At 42.1% G+C, this 22919-nt stretch overlaps 1 protein-coding gene across 10 annotated transcripts in view; it reads right to left on the reverse strand.

Annotated features, from left to right (window-relative positions):
- Positions 1-16027: 16027 nt before the first annotated feature.
- Positions 16028-22919, reverse strand: part of PTPRM (protein tyrosine phosphatase receptor type M) — a 442681-nt gene continuing 435789 nt past the window's right edge. For all 10 annotated transcript variants that reach the window (XM_077184309.1, XM_077184292.1, XM_077184295.1 and 7 more), the window contains 2 exons: positions 21282-21417; positions 16028-17008 (listed from right to left, as the gene is read on the reverse strand). In XM_077184309.1, the coding sequence (XP_077040424.1) occupies positions 16955-17008; positions 21282-21417 (190 nt within the window). In that variant the 3' untranslated portion in view covers positions 16028-16954. The remainder of the gene's footprint in view (positions 17009-21281; positions 21418-22919) is intronic.

The following is a 22919-nucleotide window of genomic DNA, read 5'->3' on the forward strand; positions in this document are numbered from 1 at the left end:
TCCAGGCATTGCTGTCTGCACCTTCCTGAGAAAAAGTGTCTTTGGGCATAAAGCCCAGTGGAGGCCACAACCTTGGAAAGAGGGGCCAGAAGAAATAATAAAGTAACTTCAGCCTAGCTTGAAAATGTTCTTTGTCCTGGTGGGGCCCTCCCAAGGCTCAGAAGGTTGCTCCTGTGACCCTTCAGGCATGCTTTAACCTAACTGGAGAGGTGCCCAGCAAGCAGGGGGAGAAATGACAGATAGTCCCTCCTGTCGTGGTGTGGGGTAGGCTGTGCAAGAAAGCAGAGTGGTGCTGTTCAGGAGCTGCAGAAAGCAGAGTGATGCTGTTCAGGAGCTGCAGAAAGCAGAGTGGTGCTGTTCAGGAGCTGCAGAAAGCAGAGTGATGCTGTTCAGGAGCTGGAGGAAGCAGAGTGGTGCTGTTCAGGAGCTGCAGAAAGCAGAGTGATGCTGTTCAGGAGCTGGAGGAAGCAGAGTGATGCTGTTCAGGAGCTGCAGAAAGCAGAGTGGTGCTGTTCAGGAGCTGCAGAAGGCAGAGTGATGCTGTTCAGGAGCTGGAGAAAGCAGAGTGGTGCTGTTCAGGAGCTGGAGGAAGCAGAGTGGTGCTGTTCAGGAGCTGGAGGAAGCAGAGTGATGCTGTTCAGGAGCTGGAGAAAGCAGAGTGATGCTGTTCAGGAGCTGCAGAAGGCAGAGTGATGCTGTTCAGGAGCTGCAGAAAGCAGAGTGATGCTGTTCAGGAGCTGCAGAAGGCAGGCTTTGAGAAGCTGTCTGGCAGGAAGAAGTGACTGTGTTCTGTGTGATGGCTTGTTCCTAGGAAGAGGGCCCTCAATCTCTTTTCCAATGAGGATATTTTATAGAAACTCATAGCAAATATCAGGCCAGGCATCAGACAGTTCTGTGGTCTCACTGCCCTCAGATTTCAGAAATAGTGTGTATAGGCCATTTTGCTGTTTACACTGGAAATCACAGCTTCCTAGCAGAGACTGAGGAGGTTAAATGAGATTTTTTATCTTCTCTGGGAGTCCTGCTGGGCTGAGGTCCATGGTCTGCATGCAGGTGTTGATAGTGTCTCTGTATGACAAGGAGACAGCAGATAGAAATCAAAATGGTTTTTCATTGTGAATGTGCTTTGTGACCACAGCCTCTGCAGTACACATGAGCCATCTCTGATCTTGAAATAATAAGATGTAGAGGAAAATTTCCTTTGGAAAAAACAAAGTTAACAGAGCTTTTAAAGTCAAGTCACCACCGTTTTGCCCTGCTTCTTTCAGTTATTATAAGAGTTGATAAAGATGTGTTTGCTTCTCCCCTTCCCCCCCTCTTTCAGCTCTCCTTTCTCCCTGCTCCTCAAGCTCTGCTAGGGCCTGTCTGCTGTGCCTGAAGTATTCTTGCAGCTGACTGCTTCCAAACGACAATTAGGAAAAAGTTTCTGGACTGAGACCAGAAAAAAGTGAATGGAAAGGAGGGGTACAAGGTGTGTGTTACAGACCATTTGTTCCCAAACTTTTCTGTCCCCCACAACATCATGCAATCAAATCTTGATTATACACATTAACAGAGACTTAACACAGCTTGTATAAAGCAAAAATACAGCTAATGCAAACCATATGGCAATTAGGCTATCAGAACATTGAGTGAAAAAGTAATGGGGAAGGGAAATAAGGCCAGTAAAACTCTCAAGCCACTTTAAACTGGGCTTTAAAATTATTGATTCCACTCTGTCTTCTCTGTGGGCTCCCGGAAGAAAATTGTCCATGTTCAGCAAACAGCCAGTGCAGGTTAAGTTGCTCAGTGGCCCGCAAAGAGGGACAGTGCCTGCAATCACAACAGTTGAACACCTGTTAAAGCTTGAAAGTGAAACATCCCACCTGCTTAATGCCCTGGCTGAGAAATGAAATACCTGGAATCAGAAAAAGTTCCTGACTGATGAACTGCAAATGACAGCCTTTGAGCAGTTCATTGTTTAGTTGCCCCATCAGGCTTCAAAGTGCTTTTTTCACTTGGAAGATAGACCTGAAGAAGTTCATTGACCAAGATGTGTCAGAATATCTCATTTGTTTGCAAGTTTATCCTGACCTAGTACACTCCATTTCTCAGTGAAAGGAAACAAGAAGTAATTAATATTAAATATGTTTCTCTAAAAACCCGCTGTCTGCTGATAATTTGATCAAGATACAAAAATCCTGTTTCTGTTTGGGAACATAAAGTGCTACCCTATGGGATAAAAGCAAAGACTCTGTAATGCATCATGAAATGGATCCTGGGATTTCAGGACATGGCAAAAACATTTGGAGGACTTAGATGCAAAGCTATTGGGAAGGAAAGCAGCAATAAGGAATCTTACAATGGTAGGACTGAAACCACCAGATTCCCCATGTGTTATGGGTCCCTTGGGATGTCACTTGTCTTAAAATCTAGCTTACTGATTCTCACTGTACTGCAGTGGAATGACTGGAAGAATTCTGTATCTTCTTCTTACCTGCCACGGCTGTCAGAGTGTGTCTTCTGGTGAGTCTAATGTCAGGCTGCTGTTCAGTAATGAAATACTAAGTGGAAAAGAACTCCATACATCTCTAGGCGATAGAAAACCTCAAGGAAAAAAAGTCTGTGCACGTTCACAAAGAACAAATCATACCACCCAAGCTAGATTATTTTTTGATAGAATTACTAAATTAATGGATGATGGGAATGAAATCGATTAAGCGGTTCTGAGCTTTCAGTAAGGCTTTTGATATGGTGTGTCACAAAATCTGGTGTGAAAAATGAGTAGCCATCTGAGCTGCAAAGAAACTGTCATGGATTGAATCAAGGACTTAAGGGGAGGGAAAGAAAGTTCAAAAAATAAATGGCAATGACAAACCAGAAGGACGTATTTGCTCTGGGCTCTCCAAAATCTGGTGTTCATTTCACTGGTATTTCATGCCCTATTAGGGAGCTGTTACAAAAGGTGGAGGTGACAATAAATTAGGAGGTTCAACTGAGTTAGAAATATGAGCAAGAATTAGTAGAAAGATGAATTTCCCCTCAGCCTCAGATTCACTCAACATCACTTCCACACATGCACTCCAGACCCCCCAGAAAATATCAAATCACACCTATTATGGGAGAAAGAGAGGGAAGCACAGCAGGACTGAAATGTGTGCCCAGCAGGAGTGGCATGGTGAGTTCAGCATAGACCTTAGTGGAGAGACCTCTTGACCACCTGTCTGCATCCAGCTGGTGACCCTCTGTGCTGTGGGTTTTGGTTCTCTCACAGCTTGCTTTGCCTGACAGCTGTGCTCTGCTTGGAGGGATGAAGAGCCAGCAGAGACCTACAGAGATGCAAATTGAAAAAAAAAAAGAAAAATTGGCAATCTAACTCACATAGCACAGAAAAAGGTTATTTTAAGGAATGTGCAGGAATGTTTCATATCATGTCACAGGAAGATCCTGTCTGCACACTGATGAAACTAGGCTTCAAATTCAGCTTTGCTGTACTGATTTTTACTCCAGTTTCTGTGCCTCTTCAATAATAACCTGGAGAATTGAAGGTGACACAATCAAGCTAAAGGATCAGCAAGAGTCCGTGACATAGCCTAGGACAGATCCCTAAGCCCTGAGTGCCAACATCAGTTTTTTCTGCCTGCTTATTATAAACACTTGACTCCTTCCCACCCACCCTCTTAGTATTAGCATTTACTTCCAGATGTTGTTGGATGAAACCACTTGAAGATCTAGAAAGCACCTTTTATTCCTGTATATGCATTTTAGCAATTTCTATTCTGAAGGTCTCAGACCTTCTGGGACTCATTTTCTCAGGAGATTTCAGATTTTTGAGCAAGTGAAGTAGCGAGCATGAGCGAGAGTAAAACTTTGCCAAACAGAGAGGCTAATTTTCTTCTGTTACAGAGATTAATGTCATGCTTTTTGGATACAAAAGAAATCTCTTGGCTGATGAACTTTGCTCTGACACTGGGTGGGAATGGCTCCAGACTGTTGTTATTCTCTCCCCCCAGAACCGCTTTGCTCAGCAGCTATTCGCAGGATACTGAATAAGCCAAGGAGCCGCGCCAGTTCCTGCTGAGAATCAGTGATCAGCTCTTGTGCTGGGGGAAAAGGCAATAGGAACTGAGCCCTTCTGAGGGAAAGCTGCCTTGTTAAAGACCTCTCAGCTGTTGCCAAAACCAACAAGGCAAACAGCCCTCATGGGCATCTGTGAACCCATGGGGTGGAGAGGTCTTTGCTGGTGGCGCAGTCCACTGGCTGAGAACACCTGCGGTTTGAAGGAGCCAGCAGTCCTTTCTGATTAACAACCTCCTACAAAGCACATTTTCATCTAATTTACCTCTTTTGGCTTTCAAATAAGCAAGTAATGTCACACCTGCTAAGCAGCTAGAATTATGCAGCATCATAAATTAAACTTTTTAATTTGCCAAGATTCCTGGCTTATACCGTTCATCATTCAGAGCTATCCTTCAGAGAGGCAGGAGTGTTTCCTGCATGGCTGCATGTGAGAGGGGAGTAGTAGACATTTCCCTAGTCCTGCAGCACAAGAGGAGGCACGGGTGGCAGTGGGCAGGGGGTGCCAGCACTAGGAGCTCTCCAGAAGGATGCCTCATTAGCAAAGTCATTAAGGCAGGACACTCGTGTGGCAGCGCTGTGTTTTGCACCACGTACCCCCACAGCTGCTGGAGGCCCAGCAGCTGGAGAGGTCCTGATGTTTGGGTCCCCGTGGTGCAGACCAGAGCCCTCTGTGGCTCAGGCACTTTTGGTCAGCAGGGCAGCACTGAGGAGCCAACAGCTTTGCAGCTGTCAGGTACTCTGAGAGGTCCTTACAAACGGGAGCATGGTGCTCACATTAGTGCTGCTGTTCCAGCTGAGTAGGCTGGCAGCAACTTCAAACATTCTGCTGTGCAGGAAGGGAAAGTGGCCTTATGAAGTTGGGTTTTTTTGGCCTCCCTCTTCCTGTCCCTCAAGGCCCTTTGGACACAAGGCCCAAAGCTGTTTAACACATGAGAGAGGGAATCAGTGAGAAGGATCCTTCTGTAAATGCATTTCACTGATGGAAGCTGGCTTTGGAAATTGTTATCTCTTGAAAATTACTTAATGCAGTGAGTATCTTTGGAAAAGTATTGATGAAACTGGGTTTTACATAAAAGCACAAAGTGGTGCTCTGCTTAGCACAAGTTCCCTGGAGGAGAAATCGGAAATGTGAGTTAGTCCCAGGTCTGGTAATTGCAGAAAAAAAGGGGTGACTCTACTGTCTTTTCCTGTGAAATTTTTCAATGGCCTTTTTCCCAAAGCTAATTCTGATTGTCTGGAGAATTGTGGTAAGTTCTCCTTCTCAACAAGAAATAGACTTATTCATGGACTAGAACAGTTTGAGGTCAGGGAATGTGGAGGGAAAACACTAAAGTGAAAAAATAATTTCCTTGTGAAGAAATATTTGAAGTAACAACAAATTGTTTTTTGAACAAATCTATGAAGAGTTATCTAGGCAGCAAGTAATACAAATGAGTTAAACTGCTCATAAGCATTTAACCTTTTTCATAAGTGAAAAATCTGTATCAAAATAGATACAGATATATGTGGATGTGCTTAGGGAAAAATAACTGCATTTAAAGATCTTAACCCAAAAATAGTAGCACACATAGTCTAGATGTTCTAGCATCACAAACAGATGCTAGAAGGTGAGGGTGATTTGTGGTACCTTGCAGAGAGAGAGAGAGCTTAATTTGGATGCTATCCCTTCTTTCTGTACAACATACACATAGCTGCTGGAAATAAAGTTGGGAAGGAGCCAAGAAGGACAGCAGTCAATGGCATGAACTCCCTAAAGGGAAAACAAAGTTCACCAACTGTGTACAGCACAACCCAGCTTTCCCTCTCTGCCATTGGCTTTGCTGGGGCCAGCAGCTCAGCCTGGGGCCAGAGGGCAGAAGGGGGATTTCTTCTGGACAGCCTTTTCCCAGTGAGATTCTGGGCTTGCCAAGGGAAGAGCAAAAGAGCTGTGAAGGCTCAGAAATGTACCTGCTTATATGAGACACCAAAACTGCTCTGCTGTCATGCCATCAGGACAGTCCATGGAAGCTAAATGTGCACACTGCCCATGCAATACTGATAAAGAATCGTCTGCACTCTATCCCTGCTGTTAAGGGATATAAAAATTCTTGGTTTAAATGAAGACTACATTATTGCTGTTCACATCTAATTTAAAGCGTGGAGACCAAGTCTGGAGTTGTTACATACATCTCTCCCCAGAGGACTTAGCCATATTTATTCAGTGTAGGGACAGATGTGGGAGGCTCAGGGTCTGTAATAAGCATATCCATGGCTTGGATGTGCTGGCACCACTGGGCATTTCTCAGTCAGCAATGGGAATGCAGCCTGTGGGTAGGAGACTGCTTCAGCTGGGCCTGGAGCAGCAATGCCGCTAACTCCAAGCCCAGCAGGAACAGCCCATTCCCACAGGTCAGTAGTGTTAAATGTCTTCTGGAAGCCAGATCAGTTGGATACCTCATCACCATCTGAAGTGTACTTAGAACTTCACACCTGTGAGTTATAATAAAAAAATATGCTAACATATACATCAACAGGGTGTGATTTGTGATGTAAATCACTTTCTCATCTATGCATTTACTCACAAAATGCATTGCATAATTTATGGAATTGCTTTAGAGCTCAGACCACAAACAGCATCTCCTAATTGGTTCAATTCAGTGCCATATGTTATAGAGAAAATATGTATATACTCAATGAAGATGTAAGTTTTAAGGAAACCTTGAGCAAAATGATAAAATTATAAACACATTTTCTGCCTGTTGAACACAGAATTTATATTTGTAATCTTATCTGAGTTGTGTTGCACAGACAGCTTGGCTTTTGTTTTCACCCCTTAAGGCTTTCTTCAAATATTCCTGTACTAGAAATGTTTTCTGAAGCTCTGCAACCAGACAATTAAGTGAGTACAAAGAGCACAGTAATTACTCCACACAGCAAGTATCGTGTTGTGTGTGGTAATGCCTTTCTTCCTTTCAGTTTTTCTTATCTAGAGATAAGTTACACCGACAGACTGCCTTCTGAGTCCATATCCAGTTCAGTTAGGATCCATTTTAAGAGAATATTGTGCTTCAGAAAATATACAAATGCAAATTCTTGAAGACTGGAAAGAGTTAAAGTGGTCTAGGAATTTTTCATGAGAGCATTTAAATTTTGAACTCTCCTGCTATAATATATATATATATATATATATATATATATATATATATATATATGTATATATATATATATATATGTATTTAAACTCCATTTCCTCAATTGTTGATGTTATATTATCATATAGCATGTTACTTTAAACAGGTTTATCCTTTCTGAAATAATTTAGGTGTAAAAGATGCAAGAGGAGAAGAGAGGTGATGGTAGCCCATCTTACAGGGAGACCATCATTGTCAGTTTGTGGAAGCAGACAGACCTCTTTGAGATGGCTCACCCCATGTGAGGCCATGGAAAAACAGTTTTGGGGCAGGCAGGCTCCTAGCAGGGTCCTCAGATGGCCATGATGAGTCAGAGCCTTGGCACATGTGTTTTATTTGAAATACAGATTTCTGACAATCCTGGCAGACATTGGCCAAGTTGGCCAAGCTTTTTTTCTTTCCTACCTCCTTTCCAGAGAGAACTGAAGATGTGTTTAACTGCTGCTGCCAACTTTGCTAGCTGATTGATGGTCTTGCTGGCCTGGCTGAGCACTGCTCTGAAGGTTAGGTTTCCTGAAAGCAGAAGGAAAACCCCCCAATGACCACTCTGGCACTTGTAGAACAAGCAATTTGTCTGACTGGCTGCTGATTGTATTAATATTTGAAGTTAATTTGTCTGCTTGAATAATCTGGTGCCAAATCGTGTAGCCATTTATCAGTTGTAAAGGGAAGACACTGCCCTTGCCCAACCATCTCTAGAAAGTAAAACCACCATAAACTTGGTGCATTTGACACAGCTGATTGTGGAAAATGACACTGCAATATTGTTCTGACTGCTTGCTAACAAGAAGTATTTAGTAGTCTTATGTTCAAGGTTGGACTAAATTGTATCTCCATTGTCCAGAAGAAATGTAACATATGAATTTGTAATTGCATTAGCAGCGCCAGCTATGCAAGGGTATCCAAGTCTTCCTAAGAGTCTCAGCTAAATGGAAATCTCATGCAGTAAGTACATGTATTGCAAGAGAGCATCCCCAGCAGAGGTCCTGGGAGGGGAGAGAATCCTCTATTTAAAAATGTTGGGTTTGTAAAAACCCAAAGCAATGCAATTCTTCTCACCTTCATCAGATGTTGCCCTATCCCCAGATGAACTGCTGACAGATGGTGGGATGGCAAACAGGAGAGCAATGCTGCCAGCAGGAATGAGAGCCTTCCCTGGAGGACATGGGTTTGGCAAAGCTGCCTGTCAAACCAGCCACAGGATGACGACAGACTGATCCTTAAGTGCTGTCAGATGCCCAGAATGGGGGTCAGAATGGTTTGGCAAGAGGGAAGGTTGGCAATGGGAAGGGAGGAAGGAAGAGAGGAGTGCCAACAGAAGGAGAGAGAAGCTCTATTGGACCAGCAGGCTTTGTCATCTGATAGAAAGACAGTGCATTTTAATATATCAAAAGCTTTCATTTACTAAATCAAAGGCTTTTATTCAAATCAATTACAGCAGCACTCATTGCTGGCCCCTTTTGGCTGCCAGGCCGAGCTGTGGCTCCATGCAAGGCTGTCTAAAGAAGGCAGAAGACAGACTGATGTTGCATTCCATTTGTTGATTGTCACTGGAAGAGATACATATTTCTGCATGTGCTATTTTCGTGCTCTAGGTCTCTTGCTAGAGATTGGTACAGTTGAAGAACCAGGATGTGAAAAGTCTGGGTCTGGGTGATGGTATTGTATTTGCTTGTATTTTGCTCATATCCTACCAAGAAAAAAACCCAACCTGAATAAAATGAAGCAAAAGCATTGCAAGCCATTGGCAGATGGTTTTGTAACAGTGCTGTCTCTATAGATTTGCTCAAAATCTGGTTTTCAGATGTAGACTGTAATAATTCCAAAACACAGGGCTGCAATCCATGACTGCAGTTCAGTGTGGCTGAATCTGTGCTGATCCCTGTAACAGCAAAGCTACATTTTGGTTTATGTGGTGTGTAATACTGATTAAATTCCTGTTCATGTCCAACAAAGGTCATGTCCCTTATGACTGGGTGTGCAAGAGTTTCCCAGGCATTCCCACCTAACTGTGCAGACTGGAGAACACTGAGATAATGAAATCTTCAAGGACCAACATAAAATGTCATCCCACTTCTCATGTGGCAAGGCAGTAACTATATTTCACTCCCAAGACTTTTCATCCCCAAAGGTTTATACTGTAGGCTGATTATTATATAGTGTATAAATCAGAATTTCAAGAGGACACAACAGGTTAGTTCTCTATGCATTCAGCTCAACTTTTAAGGGTTACAGATACAGAGTGTAATGAGATTGCATACATACCAGTGTCTCTTCAGAGGCTGTCATTGTTAACCTCATGTGTGAAAGGAGTGTGCATGGTGCTCACCCTTCTGAGTCATCTGAAGGTAATAGTTTCTGGAGGAGCAACTCATCAGGGTCAGATGCCACCTCCATGTACAGTGTCTGCAGTTGTGCAGCCTGGAAGTTCTCAGGAAGGGCTCTGCCCAGTTGTAACATTCATTCATGGCATAGCAAAAGCACTGGCAGAGGGGTTTTTGTCATAGTAAGTGCTGGTTATGACATTGCTTAAAATGGACTGAATACTGTACAGATAGAGAGGGCCAAATGCCTGACCCAAATTTTCTGCCACACACAACTAACTTCCATGTTTTTATCACTTTGAATGAGTGGGCCAATCTGCTCCCTCTATTAAGGTTCATTTTTAATAATATGTTCTTAATGATATAGATCATGTGCTTGAGCACCTAGGCCACCCAATTCATTTTATAACAAGTAAACTCCTATGTAAAGTTTTTTGTGGAAGCATATTCTTGACTGATGTCTGTAGACCTTGGTCCTATGAACCTTTATGTGCTGTGGTGGACTGACACCAGCCAGCAGCTAAGTTCTCCCCAGAGACACTTGCACAGTCCTTCCAGAGAACAGCAAGAACAAAAGCATGGTAAATATGTGGGTCGAGATAAAAAGAGTTCAAGAAGTGAAGTGGAAGAAGAAAGGGGAAAAAAGGCCCCACACAATTAATGCAGAAGCATTCACTCAGCACCTCCCACAAACAGACCAATGCCCAGCCAGTCTCCCCCAGCAATTGCTTCCCCCTCTTCCATCCCCCTTTTGCTGCTGAAGGTGATGATGTGTTGTATGGGACATCCTGTCTTTGGTCAGTGGAGATCATCTGTCCCAGCTGTGTTCCCTCCCACTCTGACTGCTCTTGATCACCCCCAGGTCACTTGCTGGAGTAGAGGTAGAGTGAGAACCAGAGAAGGTCTTGATGTTGTGCAAACACTGATCAGCAATAGCTAAAATATTGGTGTGCTATCAACACTGCTTTATCACAAGTACAAAACACAACACCATATGGGCTGCTATGAAGAAAATTGACTAAATCCCAAACAGACTCAATATAGCATTATGACAGGACATGCACAAGGACTGATGAACTCATATATGCCTAATGTGTATGAGTATCAGACTGATTTTTTTGTGTATGTTGGATTAGACAAGAGAATATTAATGTAAATGTTTGTAGGACTGGGAGTTCTGATTGCATTTGCTCAGGCCTGGAAGCAGTATTAATGCATGCCTAGCATGAAAGATACTTAGGCTTTAATTGTGACCCCTGAGCACATCATCATAAAACCCCTCAATTGCTAGAAATATCACAACTGTAGAGATACAATTAAAAATCTTCTAGCTGCTACTAAAAAACACATCAATACAAGGGTTTCAGAAGTAAAAATACCACTGCTTGGAAAGTCTGTCAGTGAACGTGAGATATTAATCTCCCCTGCCATGTTCCCCCAGACAAGCTACAGCAAGTATCATTCTCACTTTTCATATCCAAGGCCCCCCTTTTCTTTTCCTTTGCACATTGAATCCTACCAGCAATATTACAAAAAAAAAATCATGGCAGAGTGTTTGTAGACCCCAGGCCCCCCCACCTCCCCTTCAGCCTCAAATTTTCCTTCCACATCTCCCAAGTCATATTACTGAGAAAGAACAGCACATGCTGTGGTGAAGGACTGGAAGGGAAATGGGAGCACCAGAGGGCACTGCATCTTCCAGGAGGGCTCCTGGAGGTGGAGATGTGACAGCCTTGCCCTGAGAGTAGGTGAAAACCTGGAGAGACAGACTGGAGAAAGTGGGGACAGCAGGAAGTGACTTTCACGCCTGAAGCAGATCAGGTGCGTCTGGAGAAAGAACCAGGGCAGGAGCTGCCTTTTCAGCCTTCCACAGAGCAGTCTGCTTGGAAATAGCAGCAAGAGTGAAGAAGGCATTTTGCTGCTGCTGTTGCAGTTTGCAAAGGGTTGATAAGGCCTTAGAAAGGTTTTTCCATTAAAGTTGATGCTGAAGGGGGATGCTGGCTGCTGAGCAGGGATGTGCAGAACAATCTCCCTCATGCCACAGGTGTATGGAAAACTCCCACAGGCAGAGCATGGGAATGGCTGAGGTAATGCAAGTGCACCCATCAGTTTATAATTTCACCATATAGACAAGGTCTAAGCTACAAAAACCAACCAGACAAATAGGCTCAAATTTTTCACATGGTCTGTTGGGTTTTACTAGTAGTGTGCCCCAAAATTAGTAGTGGTCATTGTCTTCCCTAACAAACATCACACAAGAGACCTAAGCTGTAAAAAATCTTTTTTTTATTCCTAATTTATTTTTTCTTTTAATAAAGCCTTGTGTCTGGCATGAGATTCAGGATGCATGAGATTTTGGAGGGCAAGGCTCCAAGTTGATAAATGAGTGTAAAACCAACAATAAATCCAAAATGATACAATGAATCATTCTGTTACAAGGATCTGTGTATATGACTTGCTTCCTCTGAAGGCTAATGCACAAATGCTTGAAGAAGTTACTTTGAGAGGCAGAGAAACCCAATTTTCTTTTGACTCAGAAAACTAATGAAGCTGTAAAACCTCAAGTAAACTTTAGATTTACTTACTTTCCTTGAGTCAGTCTTGATATATGGGAGGAGGCAGGGGGAGAAGAGACAAGACACAAAACAACCACAAAAGGAGACCCAGCAGATGATCCTGCTCAGTTTTGGAGTAATGCCACAAGTTTTATGTTTGCTTCTGCCATTACAGCTTCCTCAGGCCTTCCCAAAGGAAGAGGCTTGGAATAGCTGTTGCTGGAAGTGTCAAATTATCTGCATTGGCACACCTCAAAGAACAAAAGTCTGTTTGTGTCTTTGCTACATGTTAATAAAGAACTGTGAAGGGGCTCATACAGTAAGCGGTTGGATCTGTGGACAGACCCACATACAATGAAATAAAGAGAAAACATTTCAGAGATATAAAAGATGAGCCAGAACCAGATAAAGGAGATAGCCTAAATGAAGATGGTCTTGATGCACTACACCTTCAGATCAAGTCTTTGTGGCACAGACACCTTTTTGGAACACACTATGTACAGCTGGGTAAGTTTTTTCTATTTTATTTTTCATCTTACTAGCTATAGACCTTAAGCTGTTAGTACTCCATGAAGGTATCCTGCCAGGGACTGACTAATTTTGCTGACAAAGAAGCCCAGGAAGCTGTCAGGAGTATTGCTGTTATAAAGATACAGATTACCTGCATGCCATCACCTCTCTCACCATCCCCACTGCTGCTCTTTTGGAATAGCTTAGAAAAAATCACCTACCTCAAGTCCTGCAGATGATGATGAGTTGGGTGATACAACAAATGGCAAACTATTCAAAGTATCTCTTTATTCATTTATATACCTCTTATATGCTGGGTATACTGGGTATTGAGGAAAGCATCCCTCCCTCTGTTCCAGACTGGGACTGATGTCTCCCAAAGTTCTGCAGCTCTACTGGGCCTGTGTTTATATAACTTTCTTCTGAAAAGGGAGGTTGGATTATGAACACTTACAATGGGTATCACTGCTGTTTTCTTTGTCTCCTCTATAATAGATAACTTGCCAGATAACTTTCAGAGTTTTGGAATGTCAGCCCTCATGTTCATCATATCTTCTTTCTCATCCTTTCTGCTTCCTTTTATTTTCTCCATTCCTAACTCCTGAATGAATGGTTCAGCTGGAATGCACTAGTCCAACCCTGCTGCCATGGGCAGGAGGAGCACCTTCCACTAGATACAAGTTGCAAAGAACCTCATCCAACACATCCTTGAATGTTTCCAGGAAGGGGCATCTACCACCTCTTAAGGCAGGCAACCTGTTCCAGCATTTTCCCATCCTCACTGGAAAAAATTTCTTCCATCTAATCTAAATAGTCCCTCTTTTAGTTTAAAACCATTGCCCTCCATCCTATTGCAACAGGCCCTGCCATGAAGTCTGTCAGCATCTTTCCTGTAGACTGCACTGAAGTACTGAAAGGCTGCAATGAGGTCTCGATGGAGCCTCCTTTCTCCTCTCCTCTCCTCTCCTCTCCTCTCCTCTCCTCTCCTCTCCTCTCCTCTCCTCTCCTCTCCTCTCCTCTCCTCTCCTCTCCTCTCCTCTCCTCTCCTCTCCTCTCCTCTCCTCTCCTCTCCTCTCCTCTCCTCTCCTCTCCTCTCCTCTCCTCTCCTCTCCTCTCCTCTCCTCTTCTCCAGAGAACAACCCCAGCTCTCTCAGCCTTTTCTTATCAGAGAGATGCTCCAACCATGTGATCAGCTTAATCTGTTTTTTCTTCTTGGCCAAATACTGTTTTGCCTTAGCCTGGATTTTTGTTGAATTTGTATGGATTGATAGCTGTAGTATGAGAATGAGGACACAAAGCTGCTTGCTGTGCTTTCTTTGGCTGGCTCCAGTTTTACAGCACTGAAGTTCGCAGAATGCCTTTTGGAACAACATCATACAGACTCTGCAACATAAACTCTATGTCAGAAGAACTAGGGAAAAAAAGACTAATATCAGTAAAACAATAAGAAACACTGCAGAACTCTTTCCTCCTCATCTCCTTTGACCCCTTGCCCCAGCCCCCCAAGGCTGACCTGTGCAAAGTATGTCTGCACGAGTGCAGCAGCTGAAATAATGTCTGGTTGACACTTGGGAGAGAAATCCATGATTCTTGCTGCATTTCACATTTGGGATCACACTGCCAGCATCACCTTCTGTCCAAGGGCTCCTTTGGCACACATATCTTACTTATGCTTTTTGAAACACTGGATGTGTCCATGCATATTTCAATGGAAAGATCACAGAACACAACTTTTTATGGTCCCATAATTATTACAAAGAAGCGTGCTTGGCTGGCATACCTGGCCTGTCAAGCTGGTTGTGAGGAATATGATGTTGGAGGTTTGGATTTTGTTTCCTAACACTAGGGTTTTAAAATGAGTAAGAGCACATTCTGCAACAGGCTGAAATGCTACAAGGTTTATCCAAGGACCATCATTCTTCTCAGGACTGGGATTTTATTTCCCAAGTTTTTCAGTACTGTTGTTCAATTTATAGCAATGGCCTGTACCTGCCAGCTACACTTTAAAAGAGATGCTTTCCAGATGCAGAGCAAACCTGTCTTTGTGTCTTCAGATCTAAATTTTAGAGTAGTTTTGAACTGGGAGTTGACAAGCTGTGACTCACTCTGTCCAAGCTGGATCTGTTAGATTTAGAGCTTCTCAAAATGTATCAGGTTGATTGATACATTCATATGGATACTGCTCCCATTCCAGACGGCTTAGCAGGATCATTTAAGAGCTGAAATACTGTGCAGTCGGCCACATCCTTGAATTGGGTTTCCCATAAAGCTTTGGAAGGACTGAGCAGTTGCTCTGCCTGCAATGTCTCCTTCAAACTTCTGGGTAAAAAAAATGTTCTGTGGTTCCAGCAGATGGCTCAGCAAGCCATTGCTGACTCATTCCCCCTTTCTACTGCTTTGTTGCTGCAACAAAGGCAATTCTCAGCATATTCAGACACTGGTCAGTGCTTTGTAGAAAGGAGAACCATCCAAACACCATGGAAGATCAGGACAGCCATTCTCAGGAGCTTTACTGATGTAAACCTGTCCACTGACAACAGGTCAACTAATGGAGCAGTTTCATGATTTTTGGAGTAACTTTCCCACCAGCCATTCTAGTATTGGTGTCTTTAACATCTTTAACAGAAGGAATTACATCCCCCTCACAGCAGTCATACATCTCAAGAACAAGAGCACCTGCAGGCAAAGAGGGAATGGCAAAGCATTCCCACAGAGGGAATGGCACAGCAGCAGCAGCAGGCACAGAGGGAATGGCAAGGAATGCCCAGGGCTGCAGAGGGTTGCTGTGACAAGACCAAGCACAACACTATCTCTTCTTCAGAGCAGGGCATCTTTCAGGTTCTGCATTTGTGCATTTCTAAGCATGCAGTTCACCTCTTTCATATACTGGTACAGCGTATCCTACTCCACTCTGATGAGCTGCATCCAGCTCCAGGGATCCCAGCAAAGGCTACGGGAATTTGGTTTGCTCAGCCTGGAGAAAAGAAGGTTTCAGGGTGACCTAATTGCAACCCTTCAGTACCTGAAGGGAGCCTACAAGAAAGAAGGAGATGGACTTTTTACAAGAGTGCGTAGTGACAGGACAAGAGGGAATGGATTAAAACTGAGAAAGAGCTGATTTAGATTAGATATTAGGAAGAGTTTTTCACTTTCAGAGTGGTGAGGCACTGGAACAGGTTGCCCAGAGAAGCTGTGGATGTCCCATCCCTGAAAGTGTTCAAGGCCAGGCTGGATGGGGCTTTGAACAACCTGGTCTAGTGAAAGGTGTCCCAGCCCTTGGAAGGGGGGTGGAACTAGATGATCTTTAAGGTCCTTTCCAACCCAAACCATTCTATGATTCTTTGAATCTATGATCTCACTATTGGCTGAACCAACACCGGATCACACAATAAACACTCACTGGAGGTAGTTCAGTATTTACTAGATTTAATCTAGAAAAGAGGCTTAGTTGGAGGCACTCAGATGCCAAGAGATATTAAATTAAACAAAATTTTATCATGTATGTAATTATTTATTGAGCTGAGAATCCATACAAGGTAAACAAATGTTTACACTATCATACAGTAAGCATTTCCAGGGCTTAATAAAAATGATTGTCACTCACTGTGCTTCACCAAAAAAAATCATTTTAATGAATAAATAATTTGATGAAATCAAAAAATATTTACAATATAAACAAATGAAAAAGCTTTGGATATATTAATCTGAGCATCCTGTCTTTTGCATTTTTTAACTGCATTTCTATCAAGATTCTCTCTATGAAATGGTACAAAGTGGATAGAAATTACAACTCAACAAAGTTATCATGATTTGGTACATGTCTTTCTGTTAGTTCAGATAAGCTACATATGATTTGTTTATTATGCACGTGTTAGAATACAAATATAACTAAAATCATATATTATCAAAATGCCAGACAGCATTCTCCACAGAACAGAAATGTACACTAGGCTGTGACAATAACTGAGAATCACAGGCAACGAAATGTAACAGAAAAAGTACAAATTCCTTCATAAGAATATAATTGTGCTCTCTTATTTACCAGAGGACTATGCTGCTTCACCACATCAATGGCTGAGCATGAATAAGGTGTTCAAGGACTGCCACGTGGTTCGGTGTAGGCTCACAGGGGTGCCAAGCAGCAGCTTCGGAGTGGGAATCGGGCAGTGCAAGCGGTTTTATAAACATCTTTTGGGGCTCTTAAAAAGAGCCAATTATACAAAGCAGTAGAAGCATAACACTGAGAAGTCTTCATCTCGTTTACACAGACATCATGAAGTGACTTGCTTTGTTTGTGGTAGTGAAAGGAGGAGCTCTGTCTGTGCTGTTTAGACAATCAGCCAGAATTCAAGTATTCTAAAGCCACTTCGTAGCAGAATTTGTATTGATCCTGAAAAATCAAAAGGAAACCACAAAGTCAGTTATTGAAGAAACTTAATAAAAGGGGTCAATATTTCTCTCCTGTTAAAATTATTTACTATCAGCTGTTGCCAGTTGGCAAATCCAATTTATGTTCAGATAAGAAAATCTTTATATTAACCAGACAATAGACACTATACATAGTAACTTATGGTACTCCTCATGTTAGATGAGTATTTAGCTGCTGTAATGCACTTGTATGAGAAAAACTGACTGCACATAAGCAAATTGACTTGCAACCCCTTCTGTCATCTGTGATAATGCTCATGTAGCACTTTGTGAGAATTGGAGTTATTGAAATTCCTCCCTGGAAATATTTATCTTAAAATAGACCCAGTGTTTAGTACTTCCCAGGCTGCAACTTTTATTTTAATGTCATTCAGACACTTGCTGCATATCAGGGCAAGAGTACTCACTGTTGGTCCTCTATCTGCAGCCCAGACCCAACCCAATAGCCTTGTGAGATGGGGCCTGAGCTAAATTAACTGGATTAATTCCAATTAATTTTTAGCAACTTCCAGTGTTGCTCAAGTTAGCCTGGGTAGCAGAGGAACTGTGAAGAGCCTAAGTTTTCAGGTGCCAGTCCTGTGCTTGAAACACAGACCTGCTGGTTTTATTTGCAGCTGCTTGGAAACAGATTGAGTCCCAGGGAAATAAATCCCCTTCCTGAGGGATGCAAACCCACTCTGCATCTTTGGGGACAAAAGGTCATGCCTTGGCCCCTCTCATGTCTTCAATGGAATGGAGAGGACAGATTTGACTGACCTTTGTCTACTCTGAAACTTTTAAATGGTGCAGTCACTGATGACTTCCCAGTTTTATGTGCATACAGACCCCTCTCCTGTTTCCATTCTTGCTACTCTCAATACTCAAAAATACTACAAATATTTAAATGAAGAAAAAGCTGAAGGAAATAGTAAGTGCAGGTTCCCTGAATCTAAGGGCTCAGGCTTCTGAAAATTCAATTTGGAAACACTTGCCAGTTTTACAACTATTTCTGTTACTGAAATGCCTCTTTTGCTTATGCACTTTATTTGATTAATAAAGGATAACTAAGCACATATTGACATTTAGGAACAACAACAGATTTGATGAGCTGACAGCACTCAGCCTTGCCCAACATCACGAGTAGTAAGATCTTCAGATATATTCTCTTTTCCCTGAAGCAAATATTTTAAAGGATTAAATCATTTGGCCTGTACTTGTGATTTTGGGTCACATTTTAGCTGACAAGAGAGTCAGTCCACTTTACATGCAAAAGACCATATACTATTAATAAAATCAAAAAGCTATTAACAAGCATGGATCATTTAGAAGTTCTTTTGTTGAGAAATGTGATGTCATAAGAAGACAAGTCTTAGGTGCACAATAACCTAAGTGATGAGTGAGCTGTATGTGAGGGTTTAAAGTCCTGCAAGGTTCCATAAACTGCTTGTGTCTTCTTCAGAATGAGAAAAGAATAAAAAAAAAAAAAGAAGAAAAGAAAGAACAGAGTATTATGTAAATTCCTTTTCTGCTTTTATTGCATATATGTTTCTAAATAAATGGAAATTGTTCTATAACTACATAACAGATCAAAACAAGAGATCAGCCACTCATCCATTCCCACTCTTCCATGCTCATTTTATGCTGATTTACTGATCTAGCAGTATAACTGTCATTTTCAGTAAGCTGAATACCTGTCTTAAAGAGCAGACATACCTTATTTCCCACTGTGTTCACTCACTGGTGTCCTTTGTACCTTTTTATTATTCACTTGATGGTGGATATTAAAAGTCTCTTTAGACTAGCTAGCTTCAGAGAGGTATATTTAAGTTTATTTTCTAGGACACCTGTGGGTAGGCCCAATAACATTTATCACCAAATGCTTCGGGCATTCCATAATAGATATTTTGCAATATCATGTGTTACCTTTGTATGACAGCTGAAAACAAATTATTAGATTTCCATACTGTAGGGATGTAGCATTCAGGTTTTTACACTTGGAGGAAAACCAAAGGTTTCAGTGAAACTGAGATAAATCTCTAAGTATGGATGGTAAAGACTGCCTTTTATCTAGTCAGAAAGTGCATGACATGTATTGATAAAGCAGTCTTAAAACTGTTTTTTGTGAAACATTGTAATGATTTTGAGCATTTCATCTTTTACCATAAAATTTTACAAGGTAGATGAATATTACTGTTCTTTTACCAGTAGAGAAACTGAGGCAAAAAACACATTAATATAAGAAGAGTCATAAAGGATAAAGTCAGTAACAAGATCAGGAAAAGAACTCAAGTCTCCCAATTCCCTTTACCATGAAGCAATTTACACAGAAATTGAAACCTGGCTAATTCAAATATTTGTTCCTGCAAGGTGGCAGACCACAACTGAAGAGATGTCATTCTAACTCTGCTCAGTCAGTGCATTATGTGATAATGGAAAAAATCCTGGTTGTCCCTTGCCTTTATTTCTCTGTCTGTAAAAATAAGGAAAACAATACTGATCTCTTTCACAAGTGCTTTGAAATTTCCTAATAAAAAAGGCCCTACAAGGCCTTTCTATGCCTTCCAGACATTCCCAATACCACTCTCAATTTACTAAAAGGTACATTTTTTATTTAAAATAACACATTTAGCTTTTTTGATTTAAAAAAAATCTGTGCTGAAAAATGGAGACAATTGCCTGACAAATCTATACCTGGAGAACTCTCACAAATGGGAATTTATAGAGAGCATTTTCTTTAACTGTACTTCTACACTGGTAATTTTCATTTTATTTCTGTAAAATAAATGAATAAGAGATCAGAGAGTTCTGTGGGCTTAAGCTCTAGGAGGATGGAGAACAGCAGGCCTGACAAATCCCTGTATAAACTATACTACATGAATGAAGCAGAAGGACATTTTTCTTAATATCTAGGAAATAAAAATGGATGGTTCTCACCACGATGATTCTTCTCCAGAGGATATAAATGAGAGGAAAAGAAGCCAGTCAAGCTGCTCCCTCCCATCATGGTGGAAGTCTGATAGTTTCTCACTGACACAAGACTCACAGCTCCACACTGCTGGTGCTGCTCATGAACTCCCTTCTTGCTCTGCACAGCTGACATCATCTGGCCTTTTTTCATCTGCCTGGCCAGAGCTGGGCCTCGGGGAGGGTTTGGGACTTCAGAGGCAGGCTAGGAGAGAGCACTGTGATGGGGGAATGTGGTGGGAGCCACCGTCCCACAGGAGAGGGGAGGCACAGCCATCCGTGTGGTGGGGAGGTGGATATCCCTCCCTGCCTGCTTTCACCTGTGTGTCAAAGTCCTGCTCTCTCTGCCTATTCTCCAGTGTGTGCCACACTCAGCTCATCTAAGGGGGTCCCCTCCTAAAATTACAAGAGGTTGGGCCAACTCAGTGAGATGTCACCTGCCTCACCCTGGGCATGCTACAGAAAAGTTGCTGAAATGACCCCAATTTGTTTAACCAGAGCTTGCAAAACTGGCTCAGATTGGGTTAACATCCCTGAAAATGCCCAGATGCTGCTTCCTGCTGCCTGTGATACTAAATCAAATGCAGCTGCCTCTTAAGCAGCCACCTCTGCAGCAGGATGTTGTAAAAGTGTCTTTTATAGCCCAGGCTTCAGAACAGGGCATCGAGCTACACCCATCTCCAAGTACAAAACTACACACTGGAGTGTAAGAACCTGCTGGTTTAAGCTGTTCTGCAGCTCTTCTGGCACAGCAGCTGGCACTTCAGCAGTTCTCCATTTAGGAAAAAAGCTCATAAAACACTCTCTAGGAAAATAATTGCACATGGCCCCTTGTTTCTGAACTTCTTTAATCTTTCTATGAGATAGAGCAACCATAATTAAATGCTATATTCTGGATGTCAAACTGAAATTCATGGCTTTGATAAATATTAGGCGATTAAGCTATTTATAAAATATATAATTTGAAAATCTGGCATTTAATTTTACATAACTATTATTTCTACCATGCAAGTGCTGCTCTCCACTTGGTTCAGCCTGCTAGAACAGAAAATTAATAAGGATGTTCATCTGAAAGTTTAAAACTCTTAAAAAATTCAAACGAACAGAGACAAAGTCTCCTTGGGAAGAAAGCAGTGTAAAAATACTCTTACAAGTGAAGTGACTTCATTATCCCCTTTGAAAATGACTCGCTTGCTTTGTGAACAACTCCCACTGCAAATCCTGGAAATCTTACTGACTCTTCTGAGAAAAAGAACATTTTCTATTTAATGGTGCAGTTAAAAAGCTCCTACCAGAAGGTCCACCATGTTAGGCTTATTATTCCTCAGTGTCTTCACAGCATGGAACACGTCAACAGCCCTCTGATGTCGAAGCATTTCACAAACAATACTGATTGCACAAAACGTCCCACTGCGGCCACCTCCATTCCTGCAGCGAAAGTGGTAAAATGGCTCAGTTACAATGGACTCTGTGGCACAAGTTTGTACAGCAACACGGATGGCTCCAGAAGGCAAGAGTTCTAGCAGGGAGAAACCACAGAACATTTCTGGCCCCAAAGGCTGCCCAACTCCAGGCAAAACATGATTTTTAATTGGAATTGGCATGCTGAAAGATCTCAAAGCTATGATTCAGAAGTCAGCAGGCTGACAGCCTGGAGGCAGTTGAATGGCTGAGTTTTGCACCATCCTTCAGTGAACACTGGAGACAGCACAAAAAGGATGCTAAAATAAGGATAAAGTACTTTTAGTTTCAGTTCAACACTGCTTTGCATTGTAAACACACATGGCTGCAACGAGCATCAGGCCTGGAAATGCCACAGAGAAAACGAATCTTTGAGCTCTTTAATTCCAGATTCTGGTGCTTTCCTGCTGGACACAAAGGCATTTCGGGGGAACTGCAAAAGCACCAGAAGTCCCATTTGGGGGAGTCCTGGTGGCTGCACTTGGTATGGCACTGGGTGGTGCTGCCATGTCCCCCTGGCTGGTTATCTCAGCTCCTGGCAGCAGGAAGAGGGGCTGGCTGCCTGGCAAGGACTGCTTCTAAAGGCAGATGTATTCCCCCTCCGCCCACAGTTATCAGAGGATGAGAACCCGAAGCGAATTGCTAACAAAGAAGCCAGGCACAAATGTTCATATACATGATCAAATACAGTATTTAATAATACTTTATCCCTGGTTATTTTTAATCTTCAAGAGAATCTCTTTCTTTCTGGAAGCCCCATTATTTCTACACTTATTCTAATCAGAATCTTTAGGCTGTGCTTCACTGAAAATAATAAACCTTAATAATTACCAGAGTGCAGACTAGTTAGGTAGCAGGTCTTTCAAACAAGCTTTGCAAATGGTTGATTTTCAAAGGAAGATACAACGTCGCACATCTGTCACATCCAGGCACTATGAAAAGAATGCTCTCTGCTGCCAAAACAGTGCCTGATATTGTGGGACTGTTTGAGAATTTTAATTAAAATAAAGTCATTTAAAAGGATTATATTAGAGCTTTTTCTTTCTTTACTGCCTGGAAGTGACGCATGTGTGATGTTGTACAACTATTTAATATCATCAGCCACCTCAGAGATAACAGTAATTTGCACTTCAAAAGGGTCTTTTCAGCTAAAGATCTCAAAACATTAATTAATCACACTGCACAATGCTCCTTTGATGAAAGTATTATTATCCCCATACTACAGATGGGGAAACTGAAGAGCAATGACTTGTTCAAGGTCAGTGATAGTGGGAATCATTAATATATTCTTAAATTTTCCTCCATCATTCTGACACAGGGTCCCAACTTCTGAACATGGTTTTCCTGTTTGCAGGTCCCTTCTCTATCATGGCAACATCTTTAAACAGATGTTTAGAAGAAGATGAATACAACTTCAACCACTGAAGACTCAGCCCCAAAAGATCAGCTACTTCTGAGGGCAAAAGCAC

Source organism: Agelaius phoeniceus, chromosome 1, assembly GCF_051311805.1.
Source record: "Agelaius phoeniceus isolate bAgePho1 chromosome 1, bAgePho1.hap1, whole genome shotgun sequence".
Classification (NCBI taxonomy): Eukaryota; Metazoa; Chordata; class Aves; order Passeriformes; family Icteridae; genus Agelaius; species Agelaius phoeniceus.